At 35.7% G+C, this 19,147-nt stretch overlaps 1 protein-coding gene, 1 long non-coding RNA gene and 2 other non-coding genes across 4 annotated transcripts; 3 read left to right on the top strand and 1 right to left on the bottom strand.

Moving 5' to 3' along the window:
• The first annotated feature begins 69 nt into the window (after positions 1–69).
• On the top strand, positions 70–7,549 carry LOC132184764 (uncharacterized). Its single transcript, XR_009440584.1, has 2 exons — positions 70–502; positions 7,252–7,549. It is a non-coding gene; the product is annotated as an uncharacterized LOC132184764 (long non-coding RNA).
• Positions 639–724, top strand: LOC132185989 (small nucleolar RNA snoR118). Its single transcript, XR_009440673.1, has one exon. It is a non-coding gene; the product is annotated as a small nucleolar RNA snoR118 (small nucleolar RNA).
• On the top strand, positions 3,594–3,679 carry LOC132185990 (small nucleolar RNA snoR118). Its single transcript, XR_009440674.1, has one exon. It is a non-coding gene; the product is annotated as a small nucleolar RNA snoR118 (small nucleolar RNA).
• Positions 7,550–11,376: 3,827 nt separating the features above from the next.
• On the bottom strand, positions 11,377–17,661 carry LOC132183777 (tubby-like F-box protein 8). Its single transcript, XM_059597194.1, has 5 exons — positions 17,536–17,661; positions 15,847–16,311; positions 15,500–15,587; positions 13,784–13,916; positions 11,377–12,305 (listed from the first exon to the last, which is right to left on the bottom strand). Exons 2-5 carry the CDS (start codon positions 16,192–16,194, stop codon positions 11,603–11,605), a joined length of 1,272 nt encoding a protein of 423 aa, XP_059453177.1. The 5' UTR covers positions 16,195–16,311; positions 17,536–17,661; the 3' UTR covers positions 11,377–11,602.
• Between the last annotated feature and the right edge of the window lie 1,486 nt (positions 17,662–19,147).

The following is a 19,147-nucleotide window of genomic DNA, read 5'->3' as shown; positions in this document are numbered from 1 at the left end:
TGCTCTCGCCTCTGTTCTCTTTCTCTGTTTAGTGTTGGGTTTTTTGCAATTTATCTTTTTTTTTTTTTTTTTTTTCTTTGGTTTTCGTTGATTTTATTGGGTGTGATTATGCTAAGCTGAGCTGTGGCTTGCATTTAGCGCCGAGCAACGAGGCCTAATTTGGCCGATGATGTACAACTCTTACTGTATTGAGCGGTTCGCTTGGTTTTCATTCATTACTAGCCTTTACTCACCACCACCTCTTTGTACGAGTGTATATGTTTGATAAAATGGGTGTGATGAGGGATTTTTTTTACAGCACCTAAGCCAAATCCTGTGAAGAGTAGCATTACTCTTTCTTTATACATATATACACTCATATTTTTTGGTGGTGGTTTGTAAAGGCTTCTGTTTGAGCTCCATTGCATTGAAAGACCGTGGATGATTCAGTTTAAAGCTATGAGATCTGAGGGCTTTTATATGCCTTGGTTTGATTTTCACATGCATTGTATTGCAAAACTAGGTTGGTCCTTTTGTTGAATTCAATTTCGCTTTTTTTTTTTTGTGGTTTTTCTGTCAATGATATCTGAGTGGTTTACAACTTTACACAAGTTTTTCGTAATGGGTTTTTGGGGTTTCAGTTGGATTATATTTATGTAGTGAATGATGATAAATGCACTGGGCTCTGAGCAGTTTTTCACTGCATTATTGATGGAAATGCAGCCTAGAAAGCTATATCTGACCAGTTTGTTTTTTTAACACTTTGTAGAGTATTTTGTTTATGCTTTGTAAGTTATGTTTTCTGAATTATCTGATGTGGGGTTACATTCTTTTGCTAACTAGAATTATTCCGCTCACATATGTGCACTGAGCCATAGTGATGGATTAGGGTGATGAAAATGTAGTCGTACTGTTGTTCTGCTTCTTTGCAGTAGTTGTTGATCCGTAAGTAGTCTAAGGGCTCTAATTGTGTTTCCATGTGCATTTTCATTTGCCCCATGATGGAAAACTCATTTGTATGGAGCGGTTACATGGGTTTTCACTACGAGCCTTCCCTGTCATCGTCAGCTTTTTCCTAAAAGTAATGCTATACGCCATACTTTTATCCCTCTCTGATCCCCTCACTCTCTCTCTCTCCCTCCCTCTCTCTCTCTTTATTTCTTTCTTTCTCCCTTTCTTATTGCGGCGGTTGATGTGGAAAGGCCCTTGGTGAAAATCTAATGGATGCTGTCGATGACCCAAATAGCTATGAGATCTGAGGGCTTTTTCTAAGATATTTACATTTATTTCATGCTGTTTGAATATCAGATTTTTTCTTCTATAAGTTATCTACATTGTTCCTTTATCTTTTTATTTTTAATTTAAAACCTAATTTGATGTGAATTTCTGATTCTTGAACTATCAAATGTCGTTAGTGGTCCACAAGCTGACTTCTTTTGTGATACCTTTGTTGCACTCTTATTGTTTAATGGTTTCTTCTGCCATAAAGGTGGTGGCTTGTTGCCTATATGTTATTCTGATTCGTATTTGATCTTGTTTCAATTGTGTCTTCAGAACAGTTTGGGAGTAGCAAAAAGTTATCCTTGCCTGGACTGACAATGTGACTCACTTTGCGTGATTTTTACTTGGCTGCATATCTCATTGCAATGACTGATTTGTTCATTTACAGTACAGGCACATTTGAAAAGGGGTCACCCATGCTATTTAAATTGTTTTCACTTGTAATTGTTTATTGCAATGTGCCGAAGCTTTCCATTGAAGTTTTGGAAACTTTATACATTGATGTACTTTTGAATATCATCATTTTTATGCATTCCATTCTGAAAATAACTGTAGTCATCCATAAACTATTAAAGTTGTGCATTTTTTTATGTTTATGTCTGGACTACTGACGAGCCCCCATATTTCAGCGCTTGTTCTAACATGAATGCCTTGGTTACATATAATTATGGTTGTTAATCTCCCATTACTTTTCCACTTCTACCAGTTTGCTAGACTTTTTTTAGACTCTATTGATCTGTTTTTTTACTTGTATTTTGTTTTGCTGTTCTTAAATTGAAGAGTTCTCTGATTGGATTTCTTCATCCATAAACTATTTTCTAAGAGCCTGAAAAGACTTCTCGTCTGCCCAATGATGCATGTGCAATGTGTTGGGACGCTTATATTGATTTTCATTATGAACCCCCATCATCTTGTGTATACCGGCCAGCATGTGTACTTGTTGGTGCTGTTTGTTGTTGCTGTTGTTTCCATTATCTTCTAAGATGTGGGAAGGCTTTTAATGAAAATCATAAGCTTCGCTGTCCACGAATATAAGAATCTGAAGGCTTAGCCAGCTCCTCTTTTCTTCCCCTGTGGTGTATTTTATGTTTTGTAATTTCTTCACATCCGTTAGTATTAGAAAGCTGCTGAGAGTTATGTGTTTTGCATTGAGGCCTCAAATGTTATATATATTTTCTTTTTTCAATGGTTTCTTTTAGTTAAACAAGGTTCTATTATGAGCATTCATGTTAGTTTTGCTTTTGTCTCTCCTATAATTTTTTTCGGTTTTTTATTCTCGAAAATTGTTTTTTTCTGGTTTCTTATCAATATGTTGAATCTCTTAAAATTTGGAAAATGGAATTCTTAAGATTTTACATAGTTCATATTACTATGGTTTGCTTTTAATTTTCTTGATCTTTCATCAATTAGAGTTAAACATCAATCTATACTACTTACAGAAAAAACGGTGAATTCAAATCTATAACAGGTTATGTGAATCTAATGTGCTATAACATGCTTACTTAATTCTAGTTTTGTGGTAGCCTTAGACTGTTATTGAAGAAGAAAGATGTTTGTTTCCTTCATACTGCCATTGTTGGTTTTTTGCAATTTATTTATTTATTTTTTTCAATTTAACAATTTCATATCCTAAACCCAATATTCGGATTGTTCAACACCACTAACCTTTTATTCCTTCACAAGAATCAGCCAGCCCTAATGAGCTTCTTCTCTCTTACTCCTTTGCTCTCCATTCTCTTTATCTGTAACAGATCTTAGTGTTGGATTTTATGCAATGTTTCAATTTTTTTTTGGTTGATTTTATTGGGTGTTTGTTATGCCAAGGTGCGCTGTGGCTTGCATTTAGCATAGACTATTGAACCCTTATTTCCCCGATGATGTACAAATCTTACTGTGTTTACTGTGTTGAGTGGTTTGCAAGGTTTTCATTCATTACTAGTGTTTACTCACCGCCACCTCTGCTTTATATGAGTGTGTATGTGTGATAGACGGGTGTGAAGAGTTGCATTATTCCTTTATTCATGCATACATACATACACATGCATATACACTCATATTTTTTTGGTTAGTTTGTAAAGGCTTCTGATTGAACGTGATTGCATTGATAGAATAGACTGTGGATTATTCAATTTAAAGCTATGAGATCTGAGGGCTTTTACATACATTGATTTTATTTTCACATGCAGGTGTTGCAAAACCAGCTTAGCCGTTGTGCGCATCATTTTTTTTCTTATTCTTTTTTCTTTTCTTATTTCCAGTTTTTCTGTCAATGATATCTTACACAAGTTCTTCATAATGGGTTTTTGGGTTTTAAGTTGGGTTATATTTATGTAGTGAATGATGATAAATGCACTGGGCTCTGAGCAGGTTTTCACTGCATTATTGATGGAAATGCAGCCTAGAAAGCTATATCTGACAGTTTTTTTTTTTTTTTTTGAACACTATGTCGAGTATTTTGTTTATGCCTTTGTCTCTCTTGTAAATTTTATCTCTCTTTTTTCTTTTTTCTTTTTTTGGTTTCTTATCAAAATATTGAATCTCTTCAAATTTGGAAAGTTGACTTACGATTTTAAATAGTTCATAATATTATGTTTTGCTTTGCAATTTTCTTGATCTTTCATCTACTAGAGTTAACATTAATCTATATTACTCACTTATCAAAAAAAAAAAACATTAATCTATATTACTTATAGGAAAAAGTGTGAATTCAAATCTATAGCAGGTCATGTGAATCTAATGTGCTAGACTGCGCTCACTTAATTCTAGTTTTGAAGTAACCTTGGACAATTGAAGAAGAAAGATGCTTAATTGATTCCGTCATACTGTCATTGTTGAGTTTTTGCAATTTAGTTTTTTTTGTTGCAATTTAACAATTTCATATCCTCAACCCGTTATTCGTATTGTTCAACACCACTAGCCTTTTATTCCTTCACAAAAATCACCAAAGTTTCAAGAATTATATGCGGTTTGAATTTGTAAGGGTGATGATTAAAATCAGAGATAAAAAAAGTCCATTTTGAGGCCAAACTGTTCCTACAAGTTCCCATCCTTTGTAATCCGAGTTTCATTAGTCTATTGAGCCTAGATTAGACAGTGGATCTCTGAAGTCTTTGGATATTGCACTCTTAGGCATGCTAGTCAGACGGGTACACTAGATATTTTGAGTTTAAAATGTGCTACTCAGGGATTTTTTTTTTTAGTTATGTGTTTTTTTTTTTGAAGGCCTGATCCCCCTGAATCGATTGATTATGTTATCTTTCCATTTATTTTGTGATTTTCAAGTGAGTGAACCCTCGGGTTCCTATCAGAGATCAATTGTTCATATAAGTAGGATGACTACAGTTTCATTTTTCATGCTCTTTTTTCCTGTTTCTTGTTACTCTTATTTCTTTGCATCGTTTATTTTCCAGAGTTCAAGTCCAAAAACCCATCATCTTCTTTGTCATTCTTTTGCCTTTTGTTGATCCTAGTTATTTCTCGAGTGGGTTCCATGATGATTGAGTCTCTCAATTGTGATATGGTTTACATTTGGCAGTCAACATATCTAACTTGTCCAATGATGGATAACTGATCTTTATTGAGTGGTTGCATGGTTTCAATTTATCTCTGTCCTTTACACACTGCCACCACCACCACCTTCTCTTCTCCATTATCTATATAATATGTTTTATGTATGTATGAATATTTATCTTTGTTGGTGCGCAAAGGCTTTTTGATGAATGCCATTTGCATAAAGCTGTAGATGATCTGTTCAAAGCTATTATGAGATCTGAGGGCTTTCATACAGCATACTGGTTTCTCCATCTGTATGGTGATCTGGTCTAATATAAAGGATGACTTTGTTGAAGTCCAGACTTTTTTCTGGTTGCGTAAATATCATCCCAGACAGAACAATTTTCATGCTATCTCAACTTAACCCATTCATGTACTGTGGATTAGATTTCGCAGATCCTAGAGCACCGATTAAGAACCCGGGCAATGTGATTCGGTCTTAGTTGCCTCTTTTACTGTGTATTATATAATTTTTTACCTGTTTTGTTGTTTTATGTGTTGCTTAATTTTTTTTATTTAGCGTAAAAACACCCAATACTTTAATATTTGTTATCGTTGTGGATAATAAGTTATGTTTCTGTACTTTGCTTTAGATGTTCAGAGTTAATTTAGTTTGTATTGAGTAATGATTTGTGTACTGGGGTCTGAGTGGTATATAAGTATATTACTTTATTCGATGCAATTATGACCTAGAAAGCTCTATCTAGCCAACAAGAAACAGTTTTGCATTTTGTTTGGTTTGATTCAAATATATATGTTCATCTGGCTTTGGCAATATATTGAAGGAACATATGGTATAACCTAGTTGAATTTTCGAGAGAAATATTGTTTCTTTTAATGAGATTACCTGGTCTAAATTTTTCCGTTTGTATGACTGAAAAGTTTGATCTCACATTCTGCCTGAGTATGAACACTAGTGTGCAGCGTTGCTTTGGTTTGTTAGTAGCCACCACTTCCAAAACCGCTCACCATTTTTAAAGTAGCTACTGCTTTTTTTTTTTCTTCTTCCACTGTTATTTTTATCATTATTTTTTTTTTGGTTTTGTTGGTGGTGGAGGTGGAGGTGGTTGTTGTGGTTGATATACTTTATGTAACCATTAAGATGTTGAATGGCTAATGAGAATCTTAAACTTCTTATAGCTATGAGAATTGAGGAATGTTTGGTTACCCTGAAAGATTGTGTTTTCGAGTTTTAGTAGGTAAGATTTTAGTCTTTATTTATTTTTCCTTGCAAAATTTTTTATTTAAATTTCAAATAATTATCTCTAGTTGTTTTAATACTTCTTTGCCTAGTGGCCAATCCACCTGAGCACTTCCAGTTGATGTTAGGTTTGTGAGTAGCCCTTGGATTTATTTATATGCACCAAAGGGTACGTTTATCAACCACAATCCATTTTGCCCAATGATGGACAACTCAAAAGTATTGAGCGGTTGCCTGGCTTTCATTCATAGTTCACTTTTTGCACCAGCCATTTCTGTTTGATTCTGTGTGTGTGTGTGTGTGTGCGCGTGCGTGTGTTTATAATTTGGTGGTGTGAGAAGGTCTGTGATGAAAGCCAGTAGCTTTAACCGTAGATGATCTGTTCTAAGCTATGAGATCTGAGGGCTTTGCTTTTAAGCTAGTCCTTTTTGGTGTTGTGAAAAGCTTTAACTTTTTGAGAATAGTTTACGAAGTTTGAAAAATGAAAACAGTTCTTGGTATAAAATTACGGATAATATATTATAATCTGAGAGTTGGCACTTGGCAGCATTCTTTTACTGTATCTATTACTTTATCTTTTGGTTGTAGCCACGTCTATTCACACTCCATTCATGCATATAATATATATGTATATGCTAGTGGTCCATTTTTCACTATATCTTTAGCTGGTTGAAGAACTATAATTTATGTGACGTGCATATATAATAAAGTATGTTACCTTCCAAATTTGTCTACTCTTGTACTCTCTGTGTTGACAAGTTACCATGTTTAATCTTTCTTGTATATTGAAAAGCCCCTCCATTTTTTTCTTTCCATAAACTAATTTGATCCTTCTCATAATCCAGAAAAGTTTGTTTGATTTCCCAACCCCCCCCAATAAGCAATCTATTATGTAATGTATGTGGTTATTATTGCAGGACTGCATGCCATCATCTTTGAATGCATGTGCTACTGTTTTCATATTTTGACTCTGCAGGATTTTTGGGTCCCAATGTGATGATGAATTTCTGCAGGATTTATGAGTAAAACGATGATTTGGTTTGAATGTTGTTGGACACCATCAAAGCTTGCCACAAAATTTAGATTATTTTCTGCATTTTTTGTTTCTTTTCTTTTGGGGGATGAATAAGCTTTTCTGCATGTCTTTTTCAACATTATTATTAGAATCATTGACTGCTGATCCTTGTGGCCCCTTTGAGCGACAGTTTGCAATTACTCCCCTTTTTCTTTCACCACAGGTTTGGACGGTGGACATTCAAAGTACAAACAGCTGCTTCAGATTGCATCTCTGCTGCCCTTTCTGGACAGCAATAAAAGCTTCTTCTATCCTGCCTGATTTAGTTATTATTTTGTGAGCTATTAATTCCTACTTGTGTCGTCCTTTTCTATCTTACTCTTTTTCTCCATTGTTTCTGTTCTTTAATCTCCTTTTTGTGTTGTGGAGCAAATGCTTCTTGTAATCTCTTTGGCATGTTTTAGAAAGGAAAGAAATGCAAAATCAGTTTAGCAATAAAAGCTTCCTGGGCTATCAAAATATTCTGTATAAATAGCAAATTACTTAAATTGCGTTAATAATTTGGGTAAAATTCTTTTAATCCCTTCAAACTATCATTGCAATTACAATTTACCTTCAAATTATCAATTGTGATAATTTACTTTTCAAGCTACTAAAATAATAACAATGTACTCCCTAATGTTAGCAAAATGATGAAATTATTTTTATATAATTTTTAATTAGACAAAAATACTTTAAAATTTTTGAAAAAATTAAAAATTTATTATTTTTGTTTTTATTTTAGTAAGGGTAATTTTGTCTTTTTTTAAAAAAAAAAAAAAATTTGGGGTGGTAGTTAGGAGGGTAAATTGTCGCAATTGATAGTTTGAAAGGTAAATTATCATTAAGGTAGTAGTTTGAGGGTTTAAGGGGTAAATTGTCATTGATGTGATAATTTTGAGGGGTAAGTCAACTTTACCCTAATAATTTTATTATCGACTAAAAAATTGTAGTCACGTCAATTGTTATGCCACGTTGGCCAACAGTTATCTATTTAACCCCCACGAAGCTCTTACATAATAGGACAATAAATGGCATCTAGCATATTCGACGTGATTCATAAAGTGAAAGACTATTCAACTAAGTTTGTGTGTGTGTGATATGAGACCCTGTTTTTCAAAATTTCTCTCTTATCTTTTCTGAAAGGTGGTTCTTAAAACATGAGTCAGAATTGACAAGTGTCTAACCCTCAGTCATCGCTAGATTAGATGGCACGCCAACCGTGAGTTAAAACGCTCTCTAAAATACCCTTATAAAAATATTAATGCTGGAACAACAATGCCTCCTCGTTCTTTTGGGATATTTTTTTTTAGAGCTTTTCATTTATTATGGGAAAATAGCCATTCCAGGCTTGTTAAATAAAATAAATAGCTATTCTATCATTCTTGGATCTATTTTTGCACCAAAACCTTTCTATGTGCTTGCCAGTTAGCAGTAGTTCAGTCACAAAGGAATCCCAATTTAATAGTCGAAGTGCTTTATCTTCTAAAAGTTGCACTAGCTAGTGACCACTACATATGTGAGAGTCCATTTGCAATCCATTGTTCTGCAGCCATATTTATATATCTATATATGCTTGCTGCAATCTTCAGATTTAGTGCTCCACCAACCATCACTATAAACAAAATCTCTCTCTCTCTCTCTCTCACAATGTACATGCGCAAAAGATAGGCACTCTATATGTTGGCACTCTTGTGAGTTAGGTCCATAAGATTAACCTTTTTGTGCAAGCAAGAGAAAGAAAGATGATCCTTTGAAAGCAAGTTGCTTCATGATCATCATTTTATATATATGATTCATGCAATGAGTACTAGCTATTCATTTTCTCCTAAAATTGTTATAGTGGTAAAGCCATATCTCTTGGGGCCTACCAGATTCTTTTACAAGCTACAAAAGCAGTGGCGATAATCTCTTACGATAATATGAACCGACAAACAACAACATTTGAACATTTTGAGTTTTTTATACGCACTAAAAAACAAGGAAAAGAACAAAACATGCTCAAGCCATGCTTACGATAGCCAAGGCTATAGTGCAATGCACCTTCACAGCCTCTCAAAATCAACTGAATGGTTTTAATTATCCCACCTACTTTTTTCCTACAACATGTATCTGACAACTCACAATATAATAACATCTATGTTTTGGTATTTATATCTTCTGTCTCTATGTGTTTGTGCTTGTCTGAGAGAGAGAGAGAGAGAGAGAGAGGGCCTCATACTTTTCAACATGTTTGGAGGAGTTGTCGTATTCCAGTACTTAGCGAGTTCTCAGACCAAAATGGTGGGAGTTATAGCACGGCACTCAGTCCACAGAGACAGGAGTGCATATATGCCTCCATGAGAAGCCCAAGAAGGTCTCTTTTCGTCAGCTTAGGATGCCAAACAGTGCTCACCTCTCGTAACTCTGTCAACGGTCCTGATTGAGCCCCAAGGCTCAAGGCTCAATGCTCAATCACTACTGTTTTTGTACCTTTTTCTGCGACACAGTTAACCCATGCATTGCCTTTGTAAGTGTTATTTATACATTTATATGTAAATATTTGTCTAGTATCATGTTTGCTGCATAATGGAACTGCTGTGTCGACGTTTGAGGCTTCCTTGTCCAACCAGAACTCATGTTGGCAGCTTTCAAAAGGTTTTTTTTTTTTTTTTTTCTAAGCAAAGAGGGGAAGGGGGAAAGGACTACAAAGGTGGGTCTCTCCCACTCTTAATCCGGAAGGAGGAGAGAAAAGGGGAACAATATGGTGATAAGAGTGAAAACTAGACATGCAGCATGATACCTCTTAATTGTGAAATAAAAGGTCGATCTTCTGAGATGTCCAGTGTGGTTAGAAGTAGGAGCATTTGATTGTAAGTTGTGAGTGTTATTGTTTTGAGTGCTAATAACAAAATAAGACAAGTATTTTTAAGTCAACGTATGTGTTGAGAGTTGAGGTTCCTCTTTAAACCTCTTCTTCCTTTCTTTCACTACCCATATATATATTCACACACCAGCATAGTTGAGGTTCCTCTTAATCTTGGTGACTCTGTTTTCTTGTGATTAAGGGACAGTAGAGAAAGTAGAGAGACCCAACATACATGTGGGTAAATTGGGTAAATCACGCCTTATCCCCTAAAAGTTTACATGAGATCATATTAATTCTCATACTCAAGTGAGGTTGAAATATTTAATTGAAATGAAAAGTAAATTGTAGAGTCAGGGTTCAAAATAAGACCACAGATTTGATATCAGGTTAAATGATCACTTGAGCATCTCTAGCAGGGCTTTTAAACTAACTTTCAAGTTAAATTTAGCAATTTTGGTGCTCTAGCAGACCTTTTAGAATAGCAATTTTCTTAAAATTTGTTACAATGAACTTTCATATTTGAAAGTTCACTGTAGCACCTTCTAAACATTTTTTATTCTTTCTTTCTCCTCTCTCCTCTCTCTCCCTCTCCCTCTCTCCTCTATCTATAATAAAAAATAGATTAAAAACAATATTTAAATAAAGTAGATTGTAAAATAGATAGTCTGCTGTAGTTCATTGTGAAAAAATAGTAGCTAAACTAAAAAAGTTGATTTTGAGTGACTAAAATAACCATCAACTGCTGGAGATACTGTTATCTTAAAACTTAAATTAATTGGAAATGATGAATTTGAATGTTTAATTAATACTTTACCAGCCACTTGAGAAAAAAACACTACGTCAACTAGTGTAGACAAATCATGAGATCCTTTGCAAGAAAGAGAATCCTTTAACTAGAAGAGAAATAAAGGAACAAAATTATGAGCTTCATTAGGCAATAAATTCTTCGAAGGCAAGGAGCTTCAAGGTTACTGCAAAGATTACAACTTACTAAAAGGAAAGAACCTCAGAACTCGATTTAGAATAGGATCCTTTGTAAATATTTGACGCATCTGTTACAATATATTTGGTTTATCTTGGTTCTTGTTTTTTTCTCACGTTTGAACTAGTGTTACAACTAGTGTGTGTGGCGTGTGCTGCACTCCGCAGTTTGCATTACTTCCATCTTATTCATCAAATCAGGCAAAAAGCCAAAAGGGCTTCAACCGAACGTTGACATTAAGAAGCACACATAGCGTAACAAATTCCACAGAAGCGAGTGCGGTCTGTTTGGTGGTTGCTGCAATACTAACCAAAGGGTATCCACTGAACTCATTATCTTCTATGGTAGAATTCATGGAATTGCAGCAAACAGACAAGGCAAATTGATAACCTACCAAACAAACAACTTTTAAGACTTAATTGTTCTTTTCAAAGCACTAAAGATAATTGTAAGTTGAAGTGTAAGTTCTAACAACAAAAGACAGAAAATGGAACCATACAAAGCAAACTGAAAAGGATAAAACAAACGAAAAGGAAAAGAAGGGTCCGATGTGAACTAGTATTGTTCTTGTTGGAGGGCATTGAGTTTTACAAATGAATGCATACAACCACTCCATCCTATGAAACCCTAGAAAAGAGAAGAAAGAAGAAAAAAAAAAAAGATTATTAACTAGAATTTCTATTTCTCACCATAATTACTCGTCTTCTATTCACATGCCAACTTAGTGTCAAAGCTGCTCAAGCAAATGGCAAAAGCCTGAAATGCAGACAGAGGATATCGGTAATCCATGGTGAACATATCCTTGCCAACCTTACCAAACTGCAGAATTATCTTGTCATGATCAGATGGGGCTGGCTGTGATGGTGTTGGTGCACCAGCAGCAGGCTGTGTTGCAGCAATTAGCTGAAAGTTCTTCACAGAGGCAACAGTCACCCTCCCACGGAAGTTGAGGCACCAACACTGCAACTGCTCGTGCCATCTTGGTGCCTTGTTTCGGAGAACCAAGGGTCTCTCTTTTCCTTCTTCTTCATCACGGGACCCAATAATATCAGAGAACCTGGAGCTGCTAAACTCGGTTGAGTTATCAATTGATTTTGAAAAGGAAATACTTCGGAATGAGTCCTCAAGGGCACGAGGGAGGAGCTCAGGTTGGCCGGGAACAGTGCCACCTGGCTCAAGCGCTGCGGCAGGGATTGAGTGCATTGTGCACTGCATCCTGCGTGGGCCCCTAGTGCCTAGCACATTGAGCTCATATATGACCTGGGCAATGTTGTAGCTGCCAGTCGGGACCTTGGGAGAAACCTTTTTTGAGTAAAACCTACGGCTTCGGCCAGGAGGGGACAGCTGCCCATTATTGTAGGGAGGCTGTGTATCATAAATTATGAATTTTGTGCCCAGAAAATTTGACCTGAAACAAAGAACAGTATGCATTTAATAGAAGAGATTGATGCACACATTTGTACTATCAACCTGATCATAAGCTCGAAATTATAAAATGAAGCGTAAAAAGATGAATCTTCTTTGCCTAATATAGTAGGCCCTGGTGATAAGAAAAATTTAGGTGGAAACACACTCTTTTTGTCTTTTTGCCTAATATAGTCGTCCCTCCCGTCAAAATTCAGCATTAAATCAAACCGTTGATGAGTGAAATCCCCAAAATACTCCTAAGATGTTTATAAAATTACAAATATCTTGAATTTGGACAGGGTATTTTGGGCATTTCACTTCCTTCGTTAGGATTTAACACTGAATTTGGATGGAATGGTTAACATTGCAAACTTTTGAAAGATGTAACCCTAAATTGACACTTTTTTAAGTTTAAAGGTAGGATTGCAAAAGTGAAGAAAGATCGGGAGTGATAAGTGAAGTTTTTCCCAAAATTTCTAATAATCAAATATTCATTTGTATGAGACAAATATATACAAATTACTGTAATATACAGAAGCATATATGTATAATCTCGATAAGAAAAGAAGAAAAAAAAAACTCGAAAACATAAGTAATAAGCCATGGAAAGAATGGCTATGTTTGTTAACGAATTTTGGGGAGTGTTTTGTGTTTTTGGTTTGAAAAAAGCGTTTTGATGTGACACACAAGTGAATACACTTTTTAGAAGTGTATTATGGTGGGCTCCACATTTGAGATGGGTCCGAAGGAGCAAATGAAGCAAAAAGAAGTAAGGTGTTTTCTATAAAGTACACTGCTTATTTTGAGAAAACCTAAACATATACAGAACCTTATTAAAAAAAAAAAAAAAATTCTTCTAAAAAAAAGTGCCCGTGTGGCCACCCCTACACGGCTACCCCAACTGTTTTTATTTTAATAAAAAAAACCATAGTGAGCTTCTATTCCAGTAAAAGTTAAGTTCTTATTTTGTCAAAATATTCTTATGACAAAGTAAGAATACAGTTTAAGAGAAGTATTTTATGTTTTGAATTGCCTGTTAATGTATTTGTTTTGAGCTGGTGTATACAGAAAACAGAAAACAAAATACAAAATACAAATACATAGACAAACATAGCCAATGTGTTTTAGTTGCTAATAAGACTAGTACTTTTGCTGGGCACTTATTTAATCAGTTACTTGCCCAGTAGATCTATCATGTCCAGGTGGAAACCCATGGAGGACCTCTGGAAGGGAGAAGAGGCAAGTGCATCCAAGAATCATCAAACACAGGTCTACCTCCCTCAAGTGTGTCCAAAGAGTTTAAGACAAGGGGAAATTTCCGACCTCTTTCCTATGTCCGCTGCCCATATAATTCTTTCCAATGTTGCATATTTTCTTAGTGCTTAACTTGAATATCTCTCTTCTACTTCACCCTTTTCTCCCAGTATAAGATATTTTAGGGAACCACACATAAGAATTCAGAATTTGAACAAGACCTACCTCAGTTTTCCAATGTAAGTGCTGTTTGATCTTGAAATGTTGTCTGCATCCATGGATATCACATACTCTGTGCAAGTTGTTCGTCGGGTCCGTTTTGCAGAGAGAAGAAATTTCCCATTCTCAACGAGCAAAGCTGCAGGGCCATAGATTGGTTAGGAGCACACACACAGATAAAAGGATAACCACTAATGGGAAATGGAATATGCTGATATATATTGGTCTGGCATACAATATAAGTATCATATCAAATTTGTAAACTACTTAGTTTTGAACAGCTAGAAGGATATTTATATCAACCCAGTAATATCAGAGGAAAAATTCGTCCTTCAGAATTAGAAAAGGTTGCCAGCATGCTACCCAAATAAAGATGCAATCACAGGGCATAGATGGCTGATATATGCACTAAACCTAATCAAATGTAGGAGACATTCAAATCAATGCCACACAAGAGCACTGCAGTCTGCACAGCCCATAGAAGATATGGCTGATAGAAATGCGCAGCTAAAAAGCCTTCAAGTTTTCATTAATCTAGGGTGGCTCATCATCTGACTATTCAGCAACCCATATGCAGGGGACCAGCAGGCAGTATATCCAATCCCACAGCCCTGTTTACTGGGCATCAACAGTTGATTTAACCAATACATACAGCAAGCTTTCTGGAGGACATATGGACAACTATTCATTCATCAAACAGATATTGTAAGGAATTGGATTAGAGTTCTCAAGTCACGACCCAAAATTCGTCACTCACCACAAATTAGACATTATGAAAATTGTCCTAAAGAGACATGAATCACCATGTCTTTGACAAACCAATTTTTTTTAAGGAACTGGTTTGAATTCATAACTCGTGAGCCAAAATTTTCTACTTGCCAAAACAGGACCAAACATTTACATAAGTGACACTGAACCTAAGTGGAATTTCAGGAAATTTAAAAGCCATGCAATGGTACCATATGACAATGAAAGTTCGAAATAGGCACTAGATGTCTACGGCATTTGATGTATGGTAAGGCTGGAACTCGCAACAAGTGAAAGAAGATAGCCATAGCTAGAGATGTCACATATATGGCTTTGCTTACAAATAAAGCCTACTAAATGACTATATTAAGTCATTGACATCATTGCCACAAGGCGACTCTCATTTATGGAAAGTTATAGATGGATACTGAAACATAACATTCATATCAGTACACCCATAGAACAAGCATGCATGTCAATCTAGCATTTCAAATACTTGGAGGAAGCCACTTCTATTTCCAACAAACATTTTGGTATCGTCATTACATAGAGGAGATTTTTACTTATTCACCAAGAATCATGTTTCCCAGTAATGCCACAAAAATATTTTGAAGCTCCCGGTTGTGGCATGAGTGAGAAGAGAAGGGTAATACTAATGCTGCAGAAATGAATTATCTGAGGCCATTAAAATGTATAAGCAGTATAATTCGATATTAATATCACACGCAAAAAGAAAGGCAATTCAAATAAGTTTTGCAAATGTTCTTAACAAATAAGGAAACCATATAAATGTGAGCTGCAGAACTCCTTCAATTTCATTGTAAAAAACTGTAAATTATGTTAAGGAAACAGAGAGCCATAGCATGTTAACAGCTGGCATCACTTTAAGATCCACAAAACAAGGCAGTTCACATAAACTTACTAAAAAAAAAAAAAAAAATTAGACGCAATCAAAGTGTTGGAAGATGAGCTTACCAGGGCTAAGACAAAGGTAAAGATGGTAAGTTAAATTTGATTTGTCCCTCTTAATGAAGCATTGAATGGATCCATCCCGAGGCCCCGGCTGTTAAACAAAAAATAAATAAAAATATGTTAGAACCTTGCAGTTGCCACCCCGCTATGATAGAAGATCTCTTATCTAAAATGAAGTAAATACAAGTCTTATGTGCTTACACTCAAACCAATTTTCCATATACTGCCCAGGAAAAAAGATACTAACTTTCCAGATATAGAAACCAAGTAACGACATTAAAAAAGGGATCTTCAAGCAATCATATCAATCTTTATTTCATAAGCAAGTTAACAGATCATGAAGATCTCACCTGCTTCAGGGAGACAGGGAAGGTGATCTTCCCAGAGAATTCAGGACCTTTGACAATTTCTTTGCACATTTCCCTCCATGTCCTGCAGACAGCAGCACATGCAACAACATGCTTCCGAGCGGGCCACGCACTCTCACTTGCCTCCAATCTTTTGATCACATCACGCAAAAGCTCAGGTGGGAGACTAGCCCAACGGCTGCTCTGGATTACTAAAGACTGATCATGCAACTCATGGACTGAGCTATGTGATTTCCCCCTGTGATGACCGGGCAGCCTCACCTCAAAACTCCGCCTTGATAAGCTTCCTAGTCCATCCCTTACATCACGAACTATACTTCGGAACGACATTTACTCCAACACAGTGATAGCCCCAGATTTTAATTTACTTCCAGTATGGGTGAATAAATATATTCCGCTTATGTTAAAGGGTGACCAGTGTCCACAAATCCTTAAGTTCAAGTACAACTGCAAATCAAATTTACTTATTCAAATTCCAATCACTATGCTTAATAACAAAGAAAAAAAAAAAAAAAGAGAAAAAGACGACAGATAGGGAAAAGCACATAGCAAGAAAAGGAGATTCCCAGAAAAGAAGGCTCACATGGACCTAAAGCAGTCTAAAACACCAGACTTTTATCAGAAACATCTTTTGGCGGGTTTTAAACCCCATCCAAGCCATCATTAATTCAAACAAAATTTCCTATTTGGTACAATCGACTTAAATAAAGAATTTAGCAAAAAGAATTACGCTCACATGGTAAAGCCAGATGCAAAATTTCCCTAACCAAAAAGCATCCACAAAATAAAAGTAGCATTTTCTAAACCATGTCCATAATTCTTAAATGCAAAACCTTCACATCAGCAAAGAGGTAAAAACGAGAGTACTTAATTTTTATTTTTTTTAAATGCAGGCTTAATATTTACAATTCAATAGCGTGTGAGAAGTCTATGCAGTTCTGGAAGGACACTGAATTAAATTGCTTCATATCCTCAGACCGGCGGTTTATTAGCATGACAAGGTCAGAAAAGCAACCTTATGGGGGAGAAATAAACAAAATAAAAAAAAGCACCAAAATTACAGTACGCATTTGCGACGTGCAAGTAATTTGAGTAAAGTTCTACTACGTTATAAAAAAAATAGATTAGATGAGCATGCCTTGAAACTGATCAAAGATCCGTTCCTTCACCCAAAGGCTCACAGAGATCGGTGAATAACATGCAAAGATCAAAGCTTTTAGGTACAATTCTGCATAAATACAAACTGTAATATTAGAAATGTGACCCAAAAAAATGCATCAAAGTTTTCCTAACTAAGCAGAAAACCAGAAATTTCAAAAAGACAAAAGGTAACAATAATTAAAATTTCAGTAAAAAAAAAAAATCCAACAATGTTATGTACCGAAAGTTGCACAATACGAACTGAAATATGATGCTTAAAGAACCTCGAAGGGGAAAAAAACGCGATTTTTCAGAATTATGGCATATCACTGAGAAGATTCACACTCATCATCAGCTGAGAAAAACCCATCAAAAGCTTTGAAATACCAGAACTTTAAGACCCTTTTGCGAGTTCTTTGCAAAACCATCCACCCATAAAGAAATAAACCCGAGTTCCAGAAACTTTCCGAAGAACCAAACAAAAAATCACAGAACCCAGAAAAGGTTTTGGAAAACCAGAGATTAACGTACCCAAAATGAAGATCACAGATAGCTCACCCTCTTCTTCTCTGTACTCAGACACGCTCACTCAGATGCTTCTCGCTTTTTACCACACACTCTCTCTCTCTCTCTCTCTCTCTCGGACTCGGACTTGAAACCTTTATTAAATCCAACTCACGAAACAGCATGAAAAAGCTGCTTAATTATTTTATTTCTTATAAGTAGTAGTTAATACCATATCATTATCTTTAAATTTTTGTTTAATATCCACTTGAGCCATAGACTTCCCATATCCTGAATTACTGTTTTACCCTTAACGGTTGACCCTTCCGTTTCTTTAACTTCCGTTACGGTAACCGACCGGCCGCGCCTTCTACTGTCTTAGATTGACCGTTTCGCATTTCGCGGGCGGCTCTTTTCTTTTTTTTGTTTTTATTTTTTGTTTTGTCTTTTTTATTTTTTTTTATTTTTTATTTTTATACTATTTGGATGGTGAGAAATAAGGTTGTGACCAAACAGGCACCAACGGGAGCATCAAGGCCAAGCTAGCCAATCAAGCTTGCAAGACTTGCATGGAGCATCCAATTGCCTAATCCTCACTTGATCAATTGGACCCCCCTCTCAAAATTTCTATAATCTATAAAGAGTAATGTGTAAGAACTGTATTTTTATTCTTAAGCTTTTTCGCAATATTGACTTAACAGTTATAATTAATTTTTGAATCAATTATATATTATGAAATAATTTTTGGATAAAAATATAGCTTCTAACGTTTCTCATCCATAAGATAAACTTTGACATAGTTATAAAAGACGATCACGCTAATTATTGTTATTGTTTTAGGTAGTAGATGTTTCTTCTCGTTTGGGCAGTCAAAGGGTCTCCTGTAAATCTCACTGTTGTAGAAGCAAAAGCCACACACTTGACTATAAAGGATCCCCACCTCTTCTTGGACTAGAACTCGGTGCCAATCATTTCCAATATTCAGCTCCAATTGCTTTCCATTCTAGATTGGAAAGTTGTGAAGATTTCCAGATGTTCGAATATAGGTGCACACCTTGTAGCTAGATGAGCCTCTTTCCACTTAGTATTCGAAAGCATTTTCATTTTTTCTCATTTTCTTTCTTATATCAGATTAAGGAACGACAAAGACCCTCATTTGTAATTCCCTACCCTCTTCTCCTTTATTTGAATAATAATAATAATAATAATAAAAGGAAAATCCAAACCCTTGATTATGCACTAATTTTCAATCATCCTTCAGCCCTCCATGATCACATCCAACCTCATATAACCCATCCACTAGCACCCAAGTCCCATAGAGTTGACACCTCTCTCCCACCTCCAAGCCTGTGCACTCACCCCTTTCCCACAAACTTCCCACTTCCTCCTAGACTAGACCTATGGCATTCTAAGCTTCTCTAGTGCTCTTAGATATTCTATCTTCCTATCACTCTTTGTGCATTTATAACCCTCCTAATTTACTCATCCTTCACCCGCTCATGACCCTTCCCTGACCCTTCCCTAACCCTTCAAGAATAGGATTATTTTAAAATGGAAAGAAATCATTTCATAATCAAAATTTCAAAATTTAATGTTCCTTTCTTTATCCCACCCTCTGTTAGACCTTTTGGTATTGCTC

The sequence above is a fragment of the Corylus avellana genome, chromosome ca6 (assembly GCF_901000735.1).
Source record: "Corylus avellana chromosome ca6, CavTom2PMs-1.0".
In the NCBI taxonomy this organism is placed as follows: Eukaryota; Viridiplantae; Streptophyta; class Magnoliopsida; order Fagales; family Betulaceae; genus Corylus; species Corylus avellana.
The sequence above is the reverse complement of the archived record's forward strand: the minus strand, read 5'-3'. Positions and strand labels throughout refer to the sequence as shown.

What these genes read in the sequence shown, in the direction of transcription:
- LOC132183777 (XM_059597194.1), bottom strand. Translation starts at nt 16,194, where the DNA reads ATGTCGTTCCGAAGTATAGTTCGTGATGTAAGGGATGGACTAGGAAGC. An exon ending in TTACCTTTGTCTTAGCCCTG is followed by an intron (nt 13,917 to 15,499) that starts GTAAGCTCATCT and finishes ATGGCCCTGCAG; the next exon opens with CTTTGCTCGTTGAGAATGGG. An exon ending in ACTTACATTGGAAAACTGAG is followed by an intron (nt 12,306 to 13,783) that starts GTAGGTCTTGTT and finishes TCTTTGTTTCAG; the next exon opens with GTCAAATTTTCTGGGCACAA.